General features: G+C 39.0%; 1 protein-coding gene across 1 annotated transcript in view; it reads left to right on the top strand.

The window, feature by feature from the left end:
• Positions 1 to 23628, top strand: part of LOC139694952 (serine/threonine-protein kinase MARK2-like) — a 137833-nt gene extending 114205 nt beyond the window's left edge. Inside the window, exons 15-19 of the mRNA XM_071593484.1 lie at positions 8129 to 8243; positions 8364 to 8425; positions 11099 to 11131; positions 12398 to 12506; positions 18807 to 23628. Of these exons, the coding sequence (XP_071449585.1) occupies positions 8129 to 8243; positions 8364 to 8425; positions 11099 to 11131; positions 12398 to 12506; positions 18807 to 19025 (538 nt within the window). The 3' untranslated portion in view covers positions 19026 to 23628. The remainder of the gene's footprint in view (positions 1 to 8128; positions 8244 to 8363; positions 8426 to 11098; positions 11132 to 12397; positions 12507 to 18806) is intronic.
• Positions 23629 to 24445: the final 817 nt, after the last annotated feature.

The following is a 24445-nucleotide window of genomic DNA, read 5'->3' on the forward strand; positions in this document are numbered from 1 at the left end:
TGGCCTTGACATGGTCGGAGACACAGGAGACAATGAAAATGAATGTGATTAGGAATGCTCGCCACTGACTCGAGCAGAGGGGGGTTGGAAGCACCCAAAACCTTTCAGCAATATATCAGCCAGGAAGAAAGTGGATGGTTAAGTGTTCAGGATGATTCACGGCATTGAAAATGCTGCCTTTGCAGCTCCAGACCCTGCAAAACGCCCACTTACTATTGGCTATTGTTTTCCAAAGTTTGAAATAGATGAGCAACGCAGATGGAGATGCTTGACGAGCCACATATTGCTGTTCTTTTTGCAGGGTGTTTTTGCATTAAATTTCATCAATTTAGTTAATTAAAATACCAGATTGTTAATTTTAAAATCCTTAAAGAAATTTCACAGCGCACGTAGGAGTTCTCAATGAAGTTTTTCTCTTCATCGAACAGCTGAAAGTCAGAATTAGCTGAGCAGCAGCAGTGGGAAGATAAAGTGATGACCATGAGTGAGAATAAGTGATGATGTGGGAAGGGGTGGTGAGGAGATGGAAATGGTGGGAATTTCATCACAAAGTGGTAATGATTGGCCAAGGGGCCGAAGAAAAGTTGGCAATGGTGGGGATTTCATCTCACGTTATGAGCAGAATAATTATCATGTGCGACCACAGGAAATTTCCAAGAGATGGAGAGCTCACCTCATTATATGTGGGATTTTATTTCATGCGGAACTATTATAAATGAGTTTTACTGTATTCCCTAATTATGCTCACGTTACTGGTCCCTATCATCTTCTTTAAAGGGTTTTTGTAGTAAACAAAGTCGAGGAGGCTTTTCAATGATATGAGCATGAGTAACTGCTTTAGAATGTGTAAATTTTTTCTCTGGTTGTGAAACCCAAAATTAAATTGTGTAAATATGTGGTTCCACAACCATTGAATCGTAAGGAATTATATAGGACCTGATAAAATTGTGGGGAAATGTAAATTTTGATCATGTAAATAAGGGTTTTAACTGCAAACCATTGAGATATGAGGCTTATTAAAAGCAAACCTTTTCCAGTACTACAAGCGCCACCTCTTATTTTTTCTCAGGACCTATGAAAGACTCACATATTTTGCACTTTGCCACAGCTTTAGCTGCTATATCCAGTAAAACACATGCACAAAGACAAGGCCTTTCTCCGCAGGATAGGCATTGACATTTGCAATAACCCCTTCATCTGATGAAAATGTATGTCCTCCAAACGAAACATCAGGAAACAGGGAAAAGTGCTGGAGAATAGATTGAGTGGTCAACCAATTCAAAGTGCCAATTTGTGAGTTATGGCCATGGTGACCGCCCAAGTGTGAGCAGGTGCATTGTCCGTATGGAAAAACAATTTCTTCTCCTTCATATGATTTCTGCCTTCAGCTTGTCAAGTGATGATGAGCAATACTCACTCATTTTTGTCTTACCTTTTTTATGATAATCGATTATGCGATTCTGTGACTATCCCAAAAAACAGGCTCCATCACTTTCCCGACCAATGGAACAGTCTTTGCCTTTTTTCCGAGCAGTCTCACCCTGTGCAGTATTCTGTTTTGACCGCTCTTTCATCTTGGGAGTGTTGTAGTGGGTGCATGTTTCATCCGTAGTTATGAATTGGTGCAAAAGAGCTGACTCGCCTCGCTGAAACCACTCCAACCCTTTGAAATTTTCATTTGAATACGATTTTGGTCCTAAGTGAGCATACGTAGCACTTAACGCGTGGATAGCTTACGCATGTCCAATTCTTCAGTCAATATATGGCAAACGTGTTCTTTTGTTATGGCGGCCATAGGCTCTCTCTCTCTAACCGTAATTCAACAACCGTTCAGTACCATTTGGATAACTTTTCTGATGTTATCTGTGTTTTTGTCGCAGTTTTTGACTGGCCAGAATGCTCATGATTGGCCAAGCTGGTACAGCCATGTTTAAATTTAGCTGCTCAAAATTTCATGGATGAAATGATTCTGTAGAGTCCCCAAACTCAGCATCCAATTCGTATTTGATTTGTGGTTATGTGTTGCCCTTCAAAAGCAAATAATTAATGATTGCTTGACACTCGTTTTTTTTTTTCATTTTCACCAAAACCCTAATGATGACTCACTGATGATTTCCAAATAACTGAGTGTCTAAAATGCTGAAGTTGTGGTGTGTACCTTTCAACACATGCACACACGTCCCAAACTTTGGCTGAAGTATTGATCTCTTCATGTTGAGATCAGAAACGTTTCATAAAACCCTTGTAAGTTCACAAAAATTCTCAGAAACCACACATCCAGCAGCAGTAGAGAGAGCAGTGGATTTGAGTCCAGCAGTGTCCAACCGGTGGCATATTAAGGTGTTGCAGGAAACAGCACTGCTGTAATGTGCTAAAATATTTATTGAATGTACAAGTTATGAAAAATGCGGTTGAAAATAATTGTGAGCATTCCATCATTATTCCAGCCAAAGATTTGTAATTATGAATAATTATTGTCGCATGATATATGTAATTCAATAACCATCCAAACAACACTTAGCAGATGTGACGAACTTTTGAAATAGCTAATTCTTTCTCCATGCTATCCCATGTACCTAGATACCCAATGATCGATTGAGGAAATTGTTCACTTGGCTGTGTGCATGAAACCCTTGACGTGCATGGAGTCTTCAGTGGCATGGGATCAATTTCCCTGCAAATCACTCTGCATAAGCTCTTTGCATGAACATGATTGGTACATTTAATTATGGTTTATGAGTCGGGAAAAGGGTTTAATTTTTTTATAAATAATTGAGTTTATTAATGCAAGTACTTGAAAATTTAGAACTTTTCTGTTGAAAATCAATTGCTACATAGGTCAAGATCTCATTTTTCGAACTGGAAATTTTATGATCACTTTTAAGCAAATGCCAATGACTGTCAGGATAGTGTAATGGTGAAGGTTTTTCCCTTTGATCACTTTTTTAAGAGTAACTACCTCAGTAGTTGCATGTTAAGTGTAGCACTTCATTGTTACTCAGTGAATTATTGTGTAGAATTAATTTATAAAATAATGTTAACCTGCCATGGAATAAAATGAGAACTCAATATTCCATAACAAAAAATCGCTTGTAGTTGAGGTCCTTTGATTTTCAGAATGGTTGAGCTGTCGGTAGTTTTCATCGTAGATGAAAGGGTATCAACTGGGAAACAAGAAGTAATGATTTATTGCACACTTTTTTGAGTTGTATGATTTTCATGGCATGAATTCTAATATAAAAATGAATTAGAAGTGTATTGAAAATTTTCATTGGGTGATACCATGTTTGTAATGAGTCATTTGGTTGAGGTTGCATCTTGGTGGACAATTTTATCTATAGATGCAAATTCTCAAAAATTAATTTTTTCTTTCTTCACCTCTTTGTAACCTCTTGACTTTGTCGAGGAACATTTGAAAATATCTTATGGCATGGTGTATGTTCTGTGCTGTATTGATTATTGCGTACCTGGATCAAAAATAACTATGTTAGCGATATGCGTTGATAGGAAAAGTAGGCATTTAAAAATGATAGTAATATGCTGAGTAGATGTAGAAACAACAAGTCCACCAGGAAAAATATGAAAGGTGAATGGAGGTGGGAGGGGGAATGGTGTGGCTATTGGGTAGTTGGAGTGGTGGGCTTTGGATAGTATGCATGGGAAGGTTGTGGGCTGTCTCACCTCTTGTGCCGCTCGTGGATTTGGGTAGGGAGTTGTGGGAAGCAGGGAAGGGGGGAATGAGATGATTTAAGGAGGGTTGGCAGATCCACCACGCACGCACGTACGCATGCATGAGGAGTGCACACCCGCGCCTGTGTGTGTGTGTGTGTATATATATAGGAATATTTTTCATTTCTTTTTTGCTGTCACAATGAGCTTTTGTTGGGTTGGATCGTATAAGTTGCAATCTGTTTTACCGAAATATGCTTAAATGCCCCCACACATCTGACAGATGACAAAGTTTTGTGTTATCATCATTTGATGCCGTACTGTTGAAGTTGATGGAGAATTCCATGTGGTATGGTGGTGAAATTACAAAAAGGAATAGTAAACTAATGTTTCATTATTTCAATGATATTGCCGATTGAAAAATGGGTTTAGTTAATTTTTTCATAAAATTTAATTACTTATTAAAAAAAAGATTTGTCTGTAAACATTTACGAATAGACCAATTTTTGAGGACTGAAGTTACACTTCTGAATAAAAATATAATATGCAATTCATGCCGGTTGATGGAGGTACCAATCTTGAAAGTGTGTCTCTCTCATATAAAAAATGAAGACTTTGTTTTGGAAACAGAAAATTACTTCTTTTAATAGTTCATTTAACCCTATATTGCATGCGTCATTTCCCACACAATTTTATTCTGCTTCATGGTAATTTTTTTTTTCAATTTTGGTGTTATAGTCACATTTTGATTAATCTTTTTAAAGAAGGAAGTAAAAGCAGTTTCTTTACAATAGTTGTATGACATTTTATTTCCTTTTTATTTTAAAATTTTTTGGAATGGCGACGAGGTTGTTCAAGTATTAGCTTGATAAAATTAAGTTAGTCTTGTGTTTCCATATGATATCTCTGTGAAATTGAATTGGAAAAAAATCAGCTGAGAGCAGCAAATAATCTGTTAGTCTTTAAATAGAATTGATGAAGTTTCCCTTGGGTGTAGTGCTGGAGATTTGTGTGGATTTTTTTGAAAGAGGCCTAGGCTTTTGTCTTTAATTACTCTTTCATAGGGATGTTATGTAAAGGCTAACTGAAAGTTTAAATATTAATGTTTCAAGTCCATCATCTTGAGTAGTAAGCATCATGAGAGTTGTCATTAAGTGTTGTAAAAGTAAGTTAATTAAGAAAGAATTCTAATTGGATATGCTTCTTATGTAAGATTGTTCATGATAAATGGAAAATTGTACCATGATCCCTGGTGTAATGATTTTGATGAGATTCAGTCATCAAGTGGAATATGAGGAATGGAAATCATATAAAGGTACAGCAAAATTGTTGTAAAACAGTGCCCCAACTGTTATGATCTCTCTGTGTAACATTCAATGGCTTGGGGCGACTCCAACACTAATGAAAATGTGGAGCTGAAAGTTGATCCAAAACAATGAAAATCAAAGAAACTGGGGGGTTGTTGTTGAGAATAATTTATTGTAGTCACTATTTTCTTCACTTTCTTGGTTGTCATGGACCCATTTTTCCCATAATCTCTGGGCGAGCTTTGATTCTAACCCTCCTGGATGACAACAGCTCATTTTTGACACACTATCAGTGGATAATGCTGTTACCATCCCTACATTTCTAAATGTTGTGGTATTAACCAATAGGCATGGTAAATCTTTGGCATTAGAGACCTGTGCGTTATATCACATACCTCTGTACTTAACTATGATAATTGAATTTTTGTTGTCTCAGGCGTAACTTTGTGGAATTTGCATAACATATTGAAATGTAATGAAATAATTGACTTTGTAATTCCACACACTTTATTTACTTTATTTACTTTTATTCCACACACTTTACTTCACACTAAAGACAAAGTCCCCGAAAACGAGAGGAGTGGAGTGTATGAGTTAAAGTGCTCGGATTGTAGCACAAAGTATATTGGACAAACAGGACGGAAATTTAAAGAAAGGATTAAAGAACACCAAACATGTGTAAAAAATAAGAACATAACATCCCTCTTTGCAAAACACCTCATCGAAAGTGATCACAAAAGTGACTTTGTGACAAAAATTATTCATTTTGAAGAAAAAGGTCAAAGGCTCGATGCTTTGGAGCAGTTAGAAATTTTGAAATGTGTCCGTTGGAAAGATGATCTTGCCAACGAAATTTTGTATCCCTCCCACTCCCCACTCCTAGACCTACCACTCTTCTAAATCAAAAATGTAATTCTCTTTTCTTCCCAGCTACATTGTAACCTTTTTTACCCCTCCGACCTCCCTCTCTGACCAACCCCCCCCTCCTATGATCAGAAGGTATATATAGCCAGCGTGCTTCTATGAGGACCACCTGATGATGACGTTCAACGTCGAAACCTGGGTCGTGTTTTTAAAATAAAGTGTGTGGAATTACAAAGTCAATTATTTCATTACATTTCAATATGATAATTGAAGTACTTTTCCAAACTGCCTATTTCATCTCACTGTACCTGAACCTTCAATTGCTCATCAATATGATTGCTGTGAAATGATGGATTTATATTACTCTTAGAAGAACTTATGTGTTAGACATTCCAAAATATTTGCATAAAGATATGCATACTATTGCTGTTGATGTGCATTGGGTCTCAAGATTCTCAGGTTTCCCATAAACTGTGGGCTCTGATCCCCTCCCCTGGATCTAACCCAGAAATGTCACTCTGGCAGAAGTGCTTGTTTGGTATGGGAGGGGATTTGCATACCAGCAAGGGACGGGTGTTCAGGGGTTGAGAACTAGTGGAGAAGCTAAGCGGACAGTCCGCCTGGGTGTTTGGAAACCAATCCCCTCTTTGATTCAACCATGCTGGATTGTTTACCCATTTTGCACTTTGCAATCATTCCACTTAAAACACTTAACGAGCTTTCCCCTTTTTACTAAATCCCAAATATTCTTGTAAGTGCATGAAAAAAGCATGAGTGAAATGATTTTATTCCAATTCGGGTTAGTTTCTTGAGAAAGGCAGCCCTGGTATTGGGGGGGCTTCCTGTTTTCAACAAATGCTTAAGTAAGTATGAATTCAGGATCCGATGGAATTTAGTGAAATATAAAAATGATGGAACAAGAAATGTGAGCATGTAAATGATCCTCTACAAGTATAGCTTGCCCACCGATAATTTGGTTTGGCTCGAAATTCGACATGTTGACTGAATCTCAGTACTGTGTTATACTCTTAGTTGACTTCAGGGAATGATTTTGGCTCAACCAAAAATGTGCCTCTGTGGTGGGATTTGAGTGGATAACAGAGTTATTTATGTAATGCCCCAAAGGGTGTAAAGGTGTAGCTGTAGATGGGGGGAGCGTGGGGAGAGGAGGGTGAGTAAGGGGCTGGTGTGGCTGAAGCAGCTCTCACCTCTCCAAACATTTGCTTAAGGATGTTCCAAGTCGTGGGGATGTGAGGGGGATGTTTGAAAAATGAATATTGGTGTATGACCGTGTGGAAGCATGCCTTCCATGCCAGCCGAAAGGTGCATGGCACGCGCACACCTAGGGGGAAGATACACGTGATAGCAAGGCAAATGCTTGTTTGAATCCCCAGCATTGGTGTGCCTGGAATGGGGAAAAATTGTGATTTGCGACTGCACTCTCTTCATTCAGTTTCCCAAGAAGCTGTCATTATGGAATGCATCACAGGAAGTGAGTGGAATGGGAAGGAATTGAGCCATGAGAAAATACAAGCTATGCAATTCTCAAGAATTCATAGGAAGGAAGAGAATTCAGGATGGTGTAATTAGAGCTAGGTTAACATATTTAAGTATTATTTTTTTAAGGATTGTGGATTGTAAAGTTTATTTGGAGAAAGGCAGCATTGGCCAGAGGAGTGGAAGCCCTGTGTAATCCTATAACTGCACCTTGTTAAGTGGATAGGTGAAGGCTTTTTTACATGAGGTCTTTGATGGGCATGACGATCGGCTTTAGGAGTTTTGAGTGGAGAAGCCATGGAAGGAGAAAAGGGATGGGATGGAGTGGGGTTGAGTGAAATTTGAATAAAAAAGGGTAAAATCTGATTTTTCTGTTTCGTAGATAAGAAAATTTGAGTGGCTCAATTCCTGAGATCAGAAATCAGAGATTTCCCTGCTTCATTCAAATGGAGACTTGAGTTGGATGTTTTAGAATGCCCTAGAAAGGGAAAAGAAATGGGCAGTTGAGGTGTTGTATAGGTGGCTTGGGTGGGAGGAGGAAATGGCGAGGGCCAAGGGGTTGGTTGGTTCTCGGCTAGTAGGGAGGGGTTCAAGCTGTGCCACGCATAGCTCCCGCACTTGACCTGAATCACTCTGTGGTGATGATGCTTGTCCACTTGGAAGTGTGTGTTTTTGAGAGGCTATTTTGGTTGAGCAAAGTTAAATTCCCTGGAGACTGTTGGTGTGGGCGGTGGAAGTGTGTTTGGGTGCCCTCTTTCTAATGGTGTGCATTGTTCCCCTCTGTGGTGCAGCAGTGCCAATCGTACCCCCGTGTCTCCTGCCGTCAGCAACCGAACGCCATTCCCACGGAACGTGCCCAGCCGCTCGACCTTTCACAGTGGGCAGAACCGGCAGCGTGGTGGGGGGGTGGGGCACGTGGGCGTGGGAGGGGGCGTTGGAGGGGGCGGAGGGGGCATGATGGGGGGGGGCAACCAGTCTCTGGTGGGGGGCAACCCATATGGCCCTGCTTCACCCCTGCTCTCCCAGGACGGGTCACACTCTGCCAGGACATCCTTCTTCCACAAGCTGTCGTCTCGCTTCTCTAAACGGTAGGTGGGGCCACCTGTAACGGACCACGGAAGGAAGACCTACCTGCCACTGTTGCCAACCCAGTCACCAAAGTAAAATTGTACAAATGGGAAGTCTTTAACGTACATGCTAACAAAATGTTTAAAAAAAAAAGAGCGAGAGAGAGAGAGGTGGTTCCGTTTCAGGTTGCATTGTGCTTGCTCTCTGTGAGCCTTCACTCAACTTGGCTATAAAAAGATAATCTGGAGGGTGAAATGGGTTACAAAGTGTTGTTCTGTGAAGGGAAACAGTGAATTAACACTTGAAGGAACTTGTTGACTGGGGAGAGTTGCATGTACAAAAGTGCTTTGTTGGCTTCTTCAGTTTTAATTGGCGTTGGGGCACCATTGAATGCCTTTTATTAATTTATGAGCTAGATGACGAGGTATATTATTTTTTATTAGATCACGCACGCACACACTTCTTTTCAGTTTTTGAAGGCCAAACATCGAGTTGGACTGGCTTTATTTTATTAACTGTGTCTACAATGGAGTAATTTCAGGAATCAATTTGTATTTTAAATTTCTTTACAATACTGATGTTTTATGATTTCCTCTGGTCACCATCCGATGCTTCAAATGTTAGGTTGTTGAAAAGCAAAATGATACTCTTACAGGGCAAGTGCCCTGTGGATTGGTTCATGATTACCTGTGTGAGAATTGTTAACATGGCCAAGGGCTGCGACAAAATAGGAGTCTAAGGGTTTGGCAGATAATGGAATGGTTCCCTTAAAGCCGTTCTGATATTTCAAGGGTATTGCTGACTAATTGGTGGCTTTTCTCTGCTCTAATATCCTAAACAATTGATGTGGAGTGCATTAGCCATAAGTCATCTATTTCATGAAGATGGGCATTAAATTGATACTTGTTGCCTTGTTTCTGGTTGAATTTACTTATTAAGTCTTATTATTTATGTGAAACATCAGTTGAGCATGGCTTTTACAACTATGGTCTGTCAGTGACACAGAAATTTCTTTTTTTGAGTGCGTTCTAATCAGTGGATGGTGATTTTTGACCTTTGGCTTGGTAGAGATTTTCTACAAGTGTTCATTAACCAATGCATTCAGTTGCTTTTTTCCAAGAGTTGCCATTGGAAAAGATTTTATGTTAAATTTTGGCGCCATGGGGTTTCTGTTACTTAGCATATACATACTCCAGTGAAATGGCCATGTGTTAATGCTTTTGAATATTCACAATGATGAGGCGGTGTCCTGCAGCTTTTAATTATAAATTAACTGCTAAATACTCATCGTCAAGAGAAGCCATTGACCTATGAAAGAAAATTTGAAGATTCATGGAAGAATAATGGCTTATTTCAGCAGAATTCCAGTTTTGGTTTCACCCTAGTTTTCCCATAGACTTTGTTTTTAATTTGATTACATTTTGATTCTGAAGTGTCACATAAGTCTTAAAAGCCTTCATTTTATTTTCTCTTGGTTTTGTCACTTGACATTTTTTCTTCTAATTAACTTGCATATGCTATGTTTTACCAACTTGTAATAATTTAACTGAATCTGTTTGAATGTTTTCTATTACATTTGAATGCCAGGAAGATTGGCATCAGTGGAATGTTGGCCGAGTTGAAAGAAACCATTTGAGTCAATGACCATTATTTGGATTGCACATAGCGGTCACACAATGAATGAAATAGGAGCTTTTCCCATTGGATCGCACCTTGGGTGGCCCATTATGTTTTGTTTTTGGTTTGTACATAGGTGACTTTAACGCAACTTTTGTAAATGGATAATGAGCTGTTATGTTGTACATTTCAATGAATATGCCTTTCCTATGGAAGAGGTAAGAACTGGTTTGTATGAAACTGGGAGGAGTGGCTCTTTGGTTTTATGAAGCACTGCTAAGAAGTAAAGAGTGGGTAGTCCGGGTGTGAGCCTGTAAAAGTGAGATATGATTGTTGTACGTATGCACTCTGGTGTGTGCGTATGTATGGATGTGCATATGGATGTTTGCATGCAATTTGTCCTGCACTATGGAATACTGGCAGTGGGTAATTTGTGTAATTGAATGACATGTCCATATTTGGTTGACATTACTTTGCAAATAGTCAGCCTGAGCTGCACTTTGATATCACCTTGTTTTCATTGGTGACTGAATGTTAAGTGTGACTGTTAATTTCAGCCAAATAAAAGCTATCTAATGGATCACACGTGTTTATTTTATTTGATGCATTCAGTGCAACTTGCATAATGCATTGACCCAGGTACAAACTTGTCCCAAATGGTGTCCCACAACACCAGCCCCCCCCCCCCTCCCCCCCAATTGCCTTGGCTCCCCGTTACTCTTTTCGTTGCTAAACGTTTGTTTGGCTTGTATGTCCTTGTGTGCGTGTGTGCGTGCAAGTTTCTTTTGCCTTTGGTCATCTGATAACAATGTTGATGAATGACATGTTGGATAGTTTGGTTCAGTTTACTTTCTTGTGTGCCGGTTTTTGAAATTAATGACAAAAATTATAATTGTTATCTGTTATTGAGTGTTTCTTTTGTTTCAAAGTAAGTTGATAAAAATGAATGTAAAAATTGTCATAAATGTTGATATATATATACAGATGTGCTATGGTGTTGCAAAACTTTTTTTTGCCATTATCTTTAACCTTATCTGAGTTGCTCCCATTGTTTAGAATGCTTTTTTGAATTTCAGACCCATGGATCAGGTCCCTAGACATGTAGTTAGGTATGTTTGCCATTTTTGCATTTTCTCTTCTAGTTGTAGTTTGGATATTTTCTTCCTGCCAAGTATTTTATTTCACACATTTTCATTTCAATGCTTCTTGTGATTTAAATATTATCATGCATACACAGTCATTATTCTAAACTTGAAAAGTTTTTATTGTTGAGTTAATGTTTTGCATGGTATGCGAATGTGTTGTGAAGCATTGTTAGTCTCGAGGAGCATAATTTATTGATGAGCCTAGAATGAGCTTTAATTTAGTCGTTCTAAGTCACATTTTGACTACCCTTGTTGGGAGACTGAACTTTATAGATGGGGAATAAATTCATTGTGTGTGTTTGAAATTCGAAGTGTCTTTTAAAATTTAATTTTCACATCTGGTCAATCAGTGAAGTTTTCAATGCAGATGTCAACAACAAAATGCATGGTTTTGTGTAATAAAGAGAGTTATCATCACATAATCCTCTCTCAAGCAAAAGGATGCTCATTGCTCTCTCTTCAATGACTAGTTAATAAAAAGTTAGAAAAGAGGCTGTTAATGCATGCCAAATGATTTAAGAGAACTTGAAATTGAAGCATTCTATATTGAGCTGAAATAAAAAATTAATATGTGCACATGTGTGTGTATATATATATATATATATATATATATATATATATATATATATATATATATATATATATATATATATATATATATGTGTGTGTGTGTGTGTGTATTTATATATAATAATGGGACGGCACAATAGAACACAAATAGAATAGCAACATTTAAAAGGACACTGATACGGTAAATTGTTCGACCTTGTGAGTGTCCTTTTAAATGTTGCTATTCTATTTGTGTTCTATTGTGCCGTCTCATTATTGTGCCGCTCATTCGAGTTTTTCCGTACAATCGTTATATATATATATACACATATATATAGTATATTATATGTTAAAATATGTCATATTATATGTATACATGTCACATTTTTTGTATATATATATAAATAATGTGTATATAAAAAATGTTTGTGTATGTGTGTATATATATATGTATGTATGTATGTATGTATACACACACACACACACACATATGCATACATGCACACTCATACATATATATATGATATATATATATTTGTATATATGTCTGTATGTGTGTGTGTGTGTGTGTGTGTGTGTGTGTGTATGTATAGTTGACACTTGAGTGCCACTTTGGTTTGATTCCTCTCCTTTTGCATTTTATGTCAATATTGGGGGATGTGGCGTCTGTTTGCCATGCAGCAGTCAGGTGAACGATGAGCAAGTGAAACCTCGGTCCCTGCGCTTCACTTGGAGCATGAAAACAACATCCTCGAGGAACCCAAATGAAATCATGGCTGAAATAAGGAAGGTATGTATGGTTGGACATAGTTGCATTTGTTGTGTAAATTGTGAGAATGTTGAGTAAATCCAGTCAATGGGAGCAACCTTTGATGTTCCTCGTGAAGAACGGCAACCCCCTTATAGATGCTCACCATGCTTGGTTAATAAATTTTAACTATAAGAATAATTGGTGTGTGTGTCAGTAAGTGTGAGCAGTCTCTAATCTCTGCCTTCATCCCAGCCTAATTGGAATTTTGTTTTGTTTGAAGGATGTGCTATGACAAATATTTCCTTGGTGAAAATAATGATGAATTGTTAGAATAATGACTCATCTCGCTCAAGCATGACTGGAGTAAATTAGATGAATTTTTTAAGATTCTCCTCTCCTAATTCATAGCTTCAGTTGTGCGTGGAAGTCCACTGGAACTCTTCCATTACTCAAAGCTTTAGAAAGGAGGAGAGGTTATCTGCTGCTTTGTTTACTCTTTGATCTTATTGACATTTAAGACCACAAAACTATCTTAAAGTGAATAGCAAAATGTATTTTCTTAGAAAGCCCAACCAAACGTGGCCAGGAAAGAGACAAATTGCTGACAAGTGATGAATACTCTTTAATGATCGCCGATACAGATGTACATTCATGGTAAAGCTGTTTATTTGCTTGTCCTAATGGAAAATATGGACTTGTCTGGGAATTCCTACAGCTAATAAAAAGGAATAAATGAGCAGGCTGTATTTGAATGCTTTGGGATTTCACGAAGGCATTCAAATAAATGTAGGGGAATAGCTGTAGTCGTAATAATAGTATTGAGGATACATGGAGTCACTTCCTTGACTCACAGCAGTCAACAAGTTCATTCCCAATGAATTTATGAAAGATAACATCTGATCCAGATGACATAACACAGATGATGGAAAAGCATTGTGAAGTCAAGGCCAAGTCACGACAAGATGAAAAATATTGGGGATGGATTCTCTAGCTACAGAAAGAATAAGATCACTTATTATTACAAGATATCCAGGCCAAACCTCAAGAATAAATTTCGGAAAGCGTTAAGTGAATTCAAAAGGAAATGATGAGAGGAAAATTTGAAAGAGAACCCAAAAGCATTCTAGTCATCTACTGGAGAGGTTAAGGGAAAGTCAACAGCTAATTCACTCATTCACTGTGTTCTCACTGGTAAGATATTTATTTGCGGACAATGCATTAGTTTACTGCGATATCCGTAATCTGGAGGATAAAGCCGCTTTATCAGATGACCTTAAATCTGTACAAGGCTTGTGCTACATTTGCCTATTATAATTAAACTTAAAAAAAGTGCATAGTGATGTATTTCTGAAAAAAGAGCATTTCCCTCGTGAATGCCTACTTTGTCAGGAACACCGAAATGGAATATGTAGATTCTATTAAATGCTTAACATTACCCTCATATATGACCGCTCCTATGTATAACGTATTCCAGGAATATTTGGACAAGCTAACAATAATTAGGATTTATTAGAAGAGTATTGGGGAAATATGATGAGAAGGTTAAAGGGAACTTAAGAATATGGTGATAATATGTGGGTTCCTCATGAAGTCAGATTGATTGGCAAATTAGATTGCTTGCAGTGTAGATGAGCTATCAGGGAAGCAAATGTTAAGTTACGGATTAGATCTCTTGCATAATTGGGAAGGATAGTCATGATGTTGAAAATGTATTGTTAGACCCATCGTACTACGCTAGGTGAGCTCAAGTCCATGAAATTAGAGAGATTGAGTGTAGAACAGATCAAATTAAGAAGTCATTTTTCTCACACAAGAAATGAGACCAGAATAAATTAATATTTGTCGGACTGCACCAGGAGGGGAGGGTGTTTTGGGTCGAGGGTAGTCTGGGGTAGAATCACCCCCTTACAGGGAACCAAAGGAGTGAAAGCTGTCCGTTTTGCAGGAAATAGAAGTAGCCTGGAGGGATAGGGTGCTCATTTTAAACGTGTTTATGACTTGGTTGGATGCCTAGTTAAGTACTCCATTGTCTTTTATCATTATAATGTCTTTGATTCCAGATATTTCCTTAGTTGCACACGGTTTTGAACAAAAGAAAATTTTGTTGCCAATTTTTCTCCTCCCCCTTCTTTCATTGGAAGAACTTAGATTGGGGCTCCTATGTGAACTAATGGATATTGGGGTGCCACCAGAACTCTCTTGTATCTTTCAGTCAATTCAAGTGAGGGGGCCACATTGTAAATTTTCCCACTGTAGGAATTGGTTGTATGAAATTTCACCCTTTAATTGTTGGACCATTTCCCTTCTCTCGTTAAACTTTATAATAATGTAGCCTTTGGCAAGTATCTGCTCACCAATATTTGCTGGTTCCTCAACTTTATGCAAATGTTTTCTGAGTATGCTTTCCCCTTTGTTCAATTTCTCTCTGGAATGTCCGTTAGCCATAATCATTCAGGATGAAACGGATGAAGTTCCAAATGCCTTCAGACTTTTATTAATGGTTTCTGGTATTCCTTCTCTAGGTGAAGAACTTTATTTCTGCTACCACGTATGTGGACATAGCTGTTGAAGGCAGCTGTCTTTCAAACTCGGAGATTTTCTCTTGCTTTCCATTGATATTTCCTTGAATTTATGTAATGCTTGACCAGACTAGCCGGGTTGATTATCCATTCCAGGAACCATTGCAATGATGTCATGGACAGAATCTCCTCGAGTGTTTTAGACGGGTGTGGAACCAGGTCGCTTTGGTACCTGGTCGTACGTACCATTCGATTCCTTTTTTGCCGGAGATATGCCACTTTGGCCCCGCATTGGCGGGGGATTCCAAGTGTCCATCCTATGCTTCCTGTGCACACGTCCACAACCTGAGTTTGTGTTTTCCAGCATGCCTTTTCAAAGGGTCACAGCCAATTCTGTCCTGTGGCATAAAAAAGGTACAGTTTTTGTGCATAAAATAGAAGAGATTTTACTGGATGGACATTACTCTTTCATTTAATTGGCTGCAGTTCGGTTTCAGAATATTCATCTTTCATCTGATTTTTTCCGCTGTCGCAGTCGTTTTTCTTCTGGTAGAACTCTTTTTAAAGCTGTGGATTCCCCGTTATTAAGTATCCCCCATTCAGTAGTTGGCAATTCCAAAATCTGAAATGCAACTTGAATGAATGTACTGTGATGCAAAGGAAATGTTTTGCACTCAATACACACATACAAACAAACAAACAAATAAACAAATAAACTTGGGCTCTCTGGAGTCTCAAATACTTTTATCTCTCTGGAAACAGTCACAGATGTGTGTAGGTTACTCTTTTTGTGGAAGTGCTGTTTTAGTACCTTTAGTACCCAAGTTTGCTGTTGCTGTGCACTGCCTAAAATGGGAATTCCTTTTCAAAAGCTATTCTCTGGTCAATAATACAGTGCCATGGATGTCTCATTCTTCCGCAGCAGCTAACCAGCTTCTCCCTCTCTCTCCCTGATTGCTCAAATGCGCCATATTTTGCACTTAAACAACATTAAGTTCATGAGAAAAGTTGATTTGCTTATTGCATTTTGATGACAAGTTTTTCATCCTTCACCTGCCATAGCTTACCAATCCCTCATCACTGTCAAATGTTTCCCTGCTGGAACACACAAGATTATGTCCTCTAAATGATCGTGTATGCTATTGACTTCTCCCTCCTTATGATTGCTTGATGGCATGAATACCTGAATAATGACCCAAGTTCTTCGGCTCTGCTTTTATCTGTAGTAATACTTTATTAACCAGTCCAACCCCAGTGGGGCCACCATGGAGTGACATCATCATTTAATGTACGCCCACTGGGGTCAGAAAGCTTTACAGCCATGTCACTTGAGGCTCATGGACATGAGATACCTTTCGTCTGGCTCCTATCCCATCCGTCTTCGTTGACTCTACTCAAGAGCAATTATCATTGCTCCCGCCAGCACAGCTCCAGGGGTCATCGGGACACGTCCTCCCACCGTGCCAAGGTTTTACTCCATGGGATTGGATATAAGTGATGCCAATGTCTAAATCTGATGTAAGAAGCCCATGATGTCTCTTCCTAGTGTATGATCATTATCACTGAGAACAAATTGCCAATCATCCAAGTAACAAATTAAAAGTACCTGTGTGCGTGGGAATATTTAGTTAGCCACAGGTCTGGCCCATGATGGTAGTTGCAAGTGTAGTTTTAAAAGTTAACGGAATGGAATAGAAATAAATGATTTACCTCCATGAAACTTTTTTATTTAGCAATGTAGTCTCCGTGTACTCAATTGCACTTAGTCCAGCGATGTTCCAATGTCTCAACCCCATCTCAAAAATCAGATTCCTTCAGGCCTTAAAAGATATCCATCTACTTCAGCTGTTAGTTCTTTGTTTGGAGAGAATCTCCATCCACCGAGAAAACTTTTGAGCTTAAGGAAGAGGTGGCAATTCGATAGAGCCGAATGGGGTGGGTATGGCAACAATTATCTTAGTTCACGTATTTTTGTTGTGGCATTGACACTTGTGTGTAGGCGTTCATCGTATTGATGACAGATGACTTTCTTCCTTGCCTTTTTTGGGTATCTTTTGCTGTAGTTGGTCTCTGATCATTCCATGGACCACTATGTGGGTCATCAGGTAAACAACTCTCCCGACCAAACTTGAACTCGTTGGTCCCCTTGGCAGCAATTGAATATCACTTGCATATGGTGGAGTAGAGTCCCTCAGTGTGTTCTGAAAGTCAGCATGAATTTCCTTTGCTTTCATACCTTTCTTTACGAAGTATTTAATTACTAGTGGAATCTCAACTTTTTCCATCTTTAGTAATCATTACTCGGTGACAACAAAAGAACGTCCACACTGCAGTACCCCTGCGTCCACAGCAATGACATTTAAGCGTTTACTCATAAAGGATTATCCATTACTACGTGGGGAACATGTTGCGCTAGTGTCGACATCTGGCTTTGATTCCAAGACCCTTTCAAACTACCCTCTTGCTAGGGCGTGGGCCATCAGTCGCCTGTCCCATTTATAATTAATGCCATTTTAATTAATTAACCATAATTTTTGCGGTTCACCTGGTTATGGGACTTTTGCAGTTTGATGAAAAGAACATAACTGGACTCGAGGTAAGTTGATCTTTTGGCCTTTGATCTTTTGGCTGGTGGGTCATTTGAATGTATAGATTGAGGCATGGTTAGGTATGAGAGGAAAATGAACTTTGAAGTGGCAATACAATCTCAGCTGATTAGCTGGAAAGTGAATAAAAATAGTGTTAACACTAACAGAGATTCATAATATTATTTTAGTCAATTAAATGCTCTCAAATTGATAGATTCAATTTTGTTGATGATTCATTGGTTGAGAATCATCATGTATTCAATTTAAGATTCCATTCATTGGATGTTTTGGAAGTCTCAGTCCGTAATATCAGTTCATTAGTCCAAGAATTTATTTTGATTGTGGGGCTAGAGAAAGAAGACAGAAATGAGACTCTTTGGTTTATTATAACCTCCTTTTTGTGGGAAGAGATTAGTTTACATGTTTAGCAGTTAGCACTATTTCCGTTCCACTGACTGTTTCAAATTACTAATCCATGGATGTAAGAAATCGAAAAAATGTGACCGATTTAAGAATGTAATGATGCATTAAAATTTCCTGCCTCAAACGCAAGAGGCACACCAATTCAACTTCTTAGCTGCAAGTTCCTTGGCCCAGGAGTTGGGGAGTATTGGGAGCAATTGTGATATATTATTGAAGTCTGGTTCCTGTCATATGTCAAAGGTACAGGAAATGTTATAATTTTATTTATTCCTTTTATGTTAGTATGATGTAACATTTTACCTTCAAAGACTTCTTTTGTCCATCAACATAAGATGACGGTAAATGGACAATGATTGCACATAAACTGTTAGAATATTCAATTGTTCCCGGCTCAACTTTGTGGAAATTCATGTTAATTAAATGAAGAATGCAATGCATCTTTCCACTGTCCTTCATTCACGTACAACTAGTTTCAACGCTCAAGCATCATCATCAGGTCCTTGATGATGCTGCTTGAACCTGATGATGACGCTTGAGCGTTGAAACTGGTTGTACGCAAATAAAGGACAGTGGAAAGATGCATTGTATTCTTCATTGAATTAACTGTTAGAATCTTAGTCTGCAGGGCCATATTTGTTCACAATTGTCCTCTGTGTGAGCAAACGAATGGGGTTGGGGGTAAAATAAGCTCGGACATTGAAGTGCCTCTGAAGCACCGAATGAATTTCATCCTAAAAGAGAAAGTAATGCTGTGCATGTATGAGTCTCGAGCGATGGTAGTGGCGTACTATGCTGTGGCTCTCTTGAAGGTGCTGGATGCCAATAACTGTGACTACGAGCAGAGGGAGCGGTTCCTGCTGCTGTGCGTCCACGGGGACCCCAACACGGACTCGCTGGTGCAGTGGGAGATCGAGGTGTGCAAGCTGCCGCGGCTGTCGCTGAATGGAGTGCGCTTCAAGCGAATCTCGGGCACTTCAATCGGATTCAAGAACATTGCCTCAAAGGTGGCGAACGAACTCAAGCTCTGACTTGGGCCCCCTCACTGCTGCAGCAGTGGCAGCGGCCCCTTCCCCCTGGCACCCTTCTTCATGCCGCCACCTACCGCACTGGCCGATGGCGGCACATTGGAGGAGGCGGACGAGGAGGCAGAGGAGGGGGCAGAGCTCCAGGGGCGGCAGCAGCAAGGGCACCAACCACCACCACCACTACCATCATCACACCACCAGCAGCAGCAGCAACCACCGCTGCCACACCACCACCACCAACGACAGCAGCAGGAAGGAGGAAGTGCGAGGGAGATGGGGGGGGGAGGTAACGGCAGGGCCTGGGACTCTCCCAGCCGCCACCCCGACTGACTCTGGGCCCCCCGCTCTCTCCCTAAGGACTCTCTCTCCCTCCCTCCCTCTATCTATCTCTCTCTCTCTTGTGCCGTCGGGAGGGGTGTCTCCCTTGGAGGAGTGTGTGCTTGGGCAGATGCATTTGAGGGCAGTCCTCTGATGCCTCCCACTTCCTCATCCCATCTCGTTTGCATGTGTGTGTGTCCGTGCGCATGCGTGTTTGTGTGTGTGTGTGTGTGTGTGTGTGTGTGTGTGTGGCTCTGGAGCCCTCTGCACGTTTCCTCGTGCCTCCCTCAGCAAATGAAGCCGGCCTGCATTTCAAGAGTGGGTGTTGCGTCATTTGCTTCCTAGATAGACACTTTGGTGGCAGTGGGCCCAGAGTGTACTTATTTAAGTTGAATTTGCATGCAGGGCCCCTTGTCGGAGGTGTGTCATGATGCTTGAAACATCCAATGGGCTTGGGGATGCAAAATCTCAAATTCACGTGGAAATCTGTCTGTCTGTAACATTCTTTTGATTTGGATATGTCTGCCCTTGTGGTGGTGCATGCGTCACTATCTCCCCTTGAAGATGCGCTGGGCACAAAATGTTCTCTTTTGGTTTCGTGCCCCGTCCTTTGAAGTATCCTTCTCCCCCCTCTCCTTGCTGATGGTTTCTTGATTTTATTCAATGCACATTTGCTATTCCAAGAAGTAGTGTGGTCCCTGAAAAAATCCATGTTTTTGCTCATACCTCCGAGTCTTTGTGACACCAGTTTACAGGCACCCTATGCCTCAAAGTCATATGAGAACTGATTTAAAATGTCCAAACCCCTCGTCATGTGTGTGCTCAACAGGATTAGTGTGTGAATTGCATTGGACTTTGGTCATTGTTTTCCATGAGAAACTTGGTGATTTGTTAAGAAGCCTGTCTCAAAGAAGTGTTGCCGCCGATTGCTGCATGGTGGAGAAAGGGAGGGCTGCACAATGATGGTGGGAATCACTCGTGTGGACTGGATATTTCCCAGGCGAGAAAAGACATTCAGCATGAGAGAGAGGCCTCCCCGCATCTTATCTGCTGCTTTGAACACATCTCAATACTCAAAAAGATTTTGTTGCATATGCCTCTTATGGAATGTGGGACTCTGAAAGCTCAGTATTTCTTTGGAAGAATTACTCTGCCCCCTCCCTCCCCAAAAGCCGTAGTTGACATACCTGAAGGGTGGAAGTGTACCGGGCTATGAACATTAGTAAAGGCAGAAAAAAATGTCCCTTGGAACTGTGATTTCATGAAATTGTTTCAGAAATGCCTGTTCAAAAAAGTACGCTTCAAAGGCATTTTTTTTTTTTGGATGCCTGAACCTTAGAGCGAATGAGTGAACATTTGATGGTTGAGTGTGCGCAGAAGGTTGTTTTAGCATGAGTGTTGTCTATGTAAATGTTTCCAAGGTCTTTTTATTTTGGTTCCACCTTAGTTGAGTTGGCACAGTGTTAGCACCACTGCTCCAAAAATGCATTGTGTACCAGTTGAGGGCTTGCTGGAGTTGTTGCCCCCTTACAGAGTGAACCTTTTGAGATTAAATATATATAAATATGCATATATGATGTTTGGTGCATGTAGATAGTCCTCTCAATGCTGGGATTTGAGTTTAATGCAGAGGAAAGAGGGAGGGAATCAGTTTGTGGGGATTTGAGTGGAGACTTTTAAATGTGATCTTATTTAAATTACATCTGGGAAGAGGTATAAAAAGACTTAGAGCTGTTATTCAACAATAGTTGCACTGGTCATACATGGTAGGTGCAAGTTAATAGAGGAAGTTTACTTACTCACCAAGGTGATATGAAATGTACTCGAGAGGAAAGGGGAAATAACCAGGATGAATGAGAAGCATTGAATACAGTATGATTGATTACACCTCTTAACGCCTCAATCATTGTTAGATAAGTTGTCAGCCTTTGTTAAAATGCAGGAAACTAATGTCATCACGGCTTTGATACTCTTACTTAGCTCATTTCAGGTGACTTCTCAAGTCTCCATGTCTTGTTATGCCTTTCTTTGCAACCAATTTTAGCTGAGCCCGATTCTTTAAATGCTCAACTGATGAATTAAACCTTAGCAAATTTTTTTGCACGTAATGTAAAAATATGTGTAAGGGAAGATAAGTCTTGAAGCATTGAGGGAAACCGTGTATGATTATACGACACTGATTGTCCTAAGTTGTCTTCTAGTGAACGTGGTAGTTTTTTACGAGATTCATACTTTGTGGGTAATGTTGAGGAATTTGAGCATTTTTTTATTCCTGGTCAATTCACAAAGGTCTTTGTTTTTTAGTTCAATACTTCAACTTCTCAAATCTTCTCCATTGTTGATCCAAGTCATATTTGTCAGGAAGTGGAACTCGCTGCATTTTTTTCTTCTCCAGCTTAGATTATTTTGAGCTTTAAACATGTTTACGTGTCATTTTTCTCTTCCTTTACAATTTCTTGAAATAATGTGGAGATGGTTGGCTTTAAAATTATAAATGTTGTTCCTTTTCCTCCTGTCTGCCTTATCCATCTTCACTTTTTAAATTGTTGATTTGTTGTTTCTACCAACAAACTGTGTTTGTGTAAAAAGTTGCAAGGGTTTTAGTGAATGATTGATGACAGTTTAATAACCTTGCTCTTTGTATGACATCAGTGATAATGCTATTATTATAATTGTAATTTTATTTGAAGTTGCTGAGGAGGTGTTTAGGATTGGGATGTTGAGGTGTATCTTTTTTGCTCTGCCACTTCTTATTTTGAGTGGTGCTACAAAGAGTATGGGGTTTTCTGCATTGATGTGTTTTTTCCTTTTAGAGAGTTTGTGGATGTTCAAGTGTGAAGTGCAGAAAGCGCCATTTTGCAGCCTCCATTTTGATCGCTGGTTGATCGTTTCCATAAGGTATGCCATGTGGTTCTCATGCATTCTCATTGATGATTGTAATGGCTGATGCATGAACAGCATTGAATATGGCAACAAATTAAATCTAACCTTGTAGAGAAATTATGGCAATGCTGTGTGTGGCAAAATTTGCAAATGAAAAATTAGTGGTGAAAATTTAGTAGCTTTAATATGAATAAATACTAAAAAGAAGTTATGTCACATATTATTCTCTCCCCAAGATCTTTTCCCTTCTTTTGCAGTCTATATAAATATATAACATACATCCTAAGAGTAGGGAATTATTTTAGCCTCCTTTTCATCTCCACTGGGCACCTGCAGGAATTTCCCTGGTCAACTCATGCCACATTCTTTATATGCTTTGTCTGCTGGCCAGCAGAAATGATTTGACTCTCATTTCCTTCCCCCTGGCTCCTCCTCCATCTCCTGGTGCTCCAAAAATATTTTCTCAACAAAAGCAGCAGCGTGTGCATTGTGTGTGAGTGAGCCCAGGCAATCCTCACAGTGATTGTATTGGGCCACGGCTAAAAGTATGGAATAAATGTAATTTTCTCTGATTGAATGTAAGTGTGGTTGCATTGGTTGAGAGTTAGTTGTGTAAGTGGCATGCCTTGAGTGTGAATAAGTGACACTTTGTGGTTGAACAAAGTGCAAATGGCCTCCCGATCACACTTTTTTCGGTTTTGAAATTATGTATTAGTGGTTGAATTGTGCGTGCATGGACTGTGATGGAAGTCGACTTTTTCTCTTTCGAGGAAATGGAAAAGTTGTGGAAACATGAGTGACTCAGTAATATTTGTGATGGAAAACTCTTGAATGTGAAGTCATTCTCATTGAGTTTAACTCATGTTAACTGGAACATGTTACCTGCTTGTGTACTTAGCACCTAGCATTCCCATTTCCAGCAGTTATACACATTGCTCGAGGTGGAAATGGTCGGCTGACCCAGTCCTTGAAAGTGCCGTTTTGCGACTGTTCACACCTGTGTACTTATAATCATCTGTTTTCCTTGGAAACTTTAAACGTTGTTGGGAGGTAGGGGGTTGAGTGAATCAAGTGGTTATGAAAAAATATATCTGAAAACTGTTTGACCTTGCCTGTGTTGTAAGCATATAGGTTGGTGGAAAAAATGTTCTTTATGAGTTAAACTGAGAAAATGATTTGGATACTTACTGAAAATTGGGCTTGTGCGTAGAGACACTTGCGCCCTAGTTGTGTGTGGAATGTTGTTGTGTGGGGATGTATTTTGATTTTTCTGCGTGAGTACTTCATAAAATAAGGACTCTCACAAGTTTATCTTGGAAGGATTCTATCTCCTTAAAACAATGTGTTCTTTTTGAATTAATTGTGTTCCTGATATGTTGAGCACGTTTTACTGTGAATTTATATATGTATATATATGTATGTATGCTTATGTATGTATGCATATGTATATATAAGTATGTATGTATATGTATATATACTATATGTGTATATGTATGCATATATATATATATATATATATATATATATATATATATATATATATATATATATATATATATATATAATATGTGTGTGTATATATTCGTGTATGTGTATACACATGTATATGTATATAAATGTATACATATGTATATATATATATATATATATATATATATATATATATATATATATATATATATATACACACATACATACATACATACATAAATAGGGTAATTTATTGATTTCATAATATGTTGGTCATGTTTAGCACATAAAAAATGCCTTTATATAAAAAGTTACTTATCAACCTTGTAGATACACAGTCAACTTCCTCATGTAAAATAGTTGCTTTGACACTGTATTTTAATATTATCGTGATAATCATCATAAATGGTGGCAGTTGAGTGTGGGGAAAATATTGACTGTAGTGTTAAAATTTATAATAAAAATTAACTGGTCCATGAAGTGTTAATTGGAGTTTAAGATAGTAGAGACATTGAATCTTTGCCTTTGTTAATATCTTCCGTGTAGCAGCACTGAAAACTTCCATCTGGAAATGACTCAATTGATTTTCTGGAAAATCTTATGATTTAAAAAAATTGTGAAAGCTTGTTGACAATGTTAAATATAATTAAAATGAAAAATCTTTTGTTGGTGTGATAATAATTCTGGTGTGCATAGCCAAATTGATACGTAGGTACACAAGGTGTGTCTACAATCAGTTGCTTTGTTTGTGT

Source organism: Hetaerina americana, unplaced genomic scaffold (genome assembly GCF_022747635.1).
Source record: "Hetaerina americana unplaced genomic scaffold, ioHetAmer1.1.p SCAF_6, whole genome shotgun sequence".
Taxonomy (NCBI): domain Eukaryota; kingdom Metazoa; phylum Arthropoda; class Insecta; order Odonata; family Calopterygidae; genus Hetaerina; species Hetaerina americana.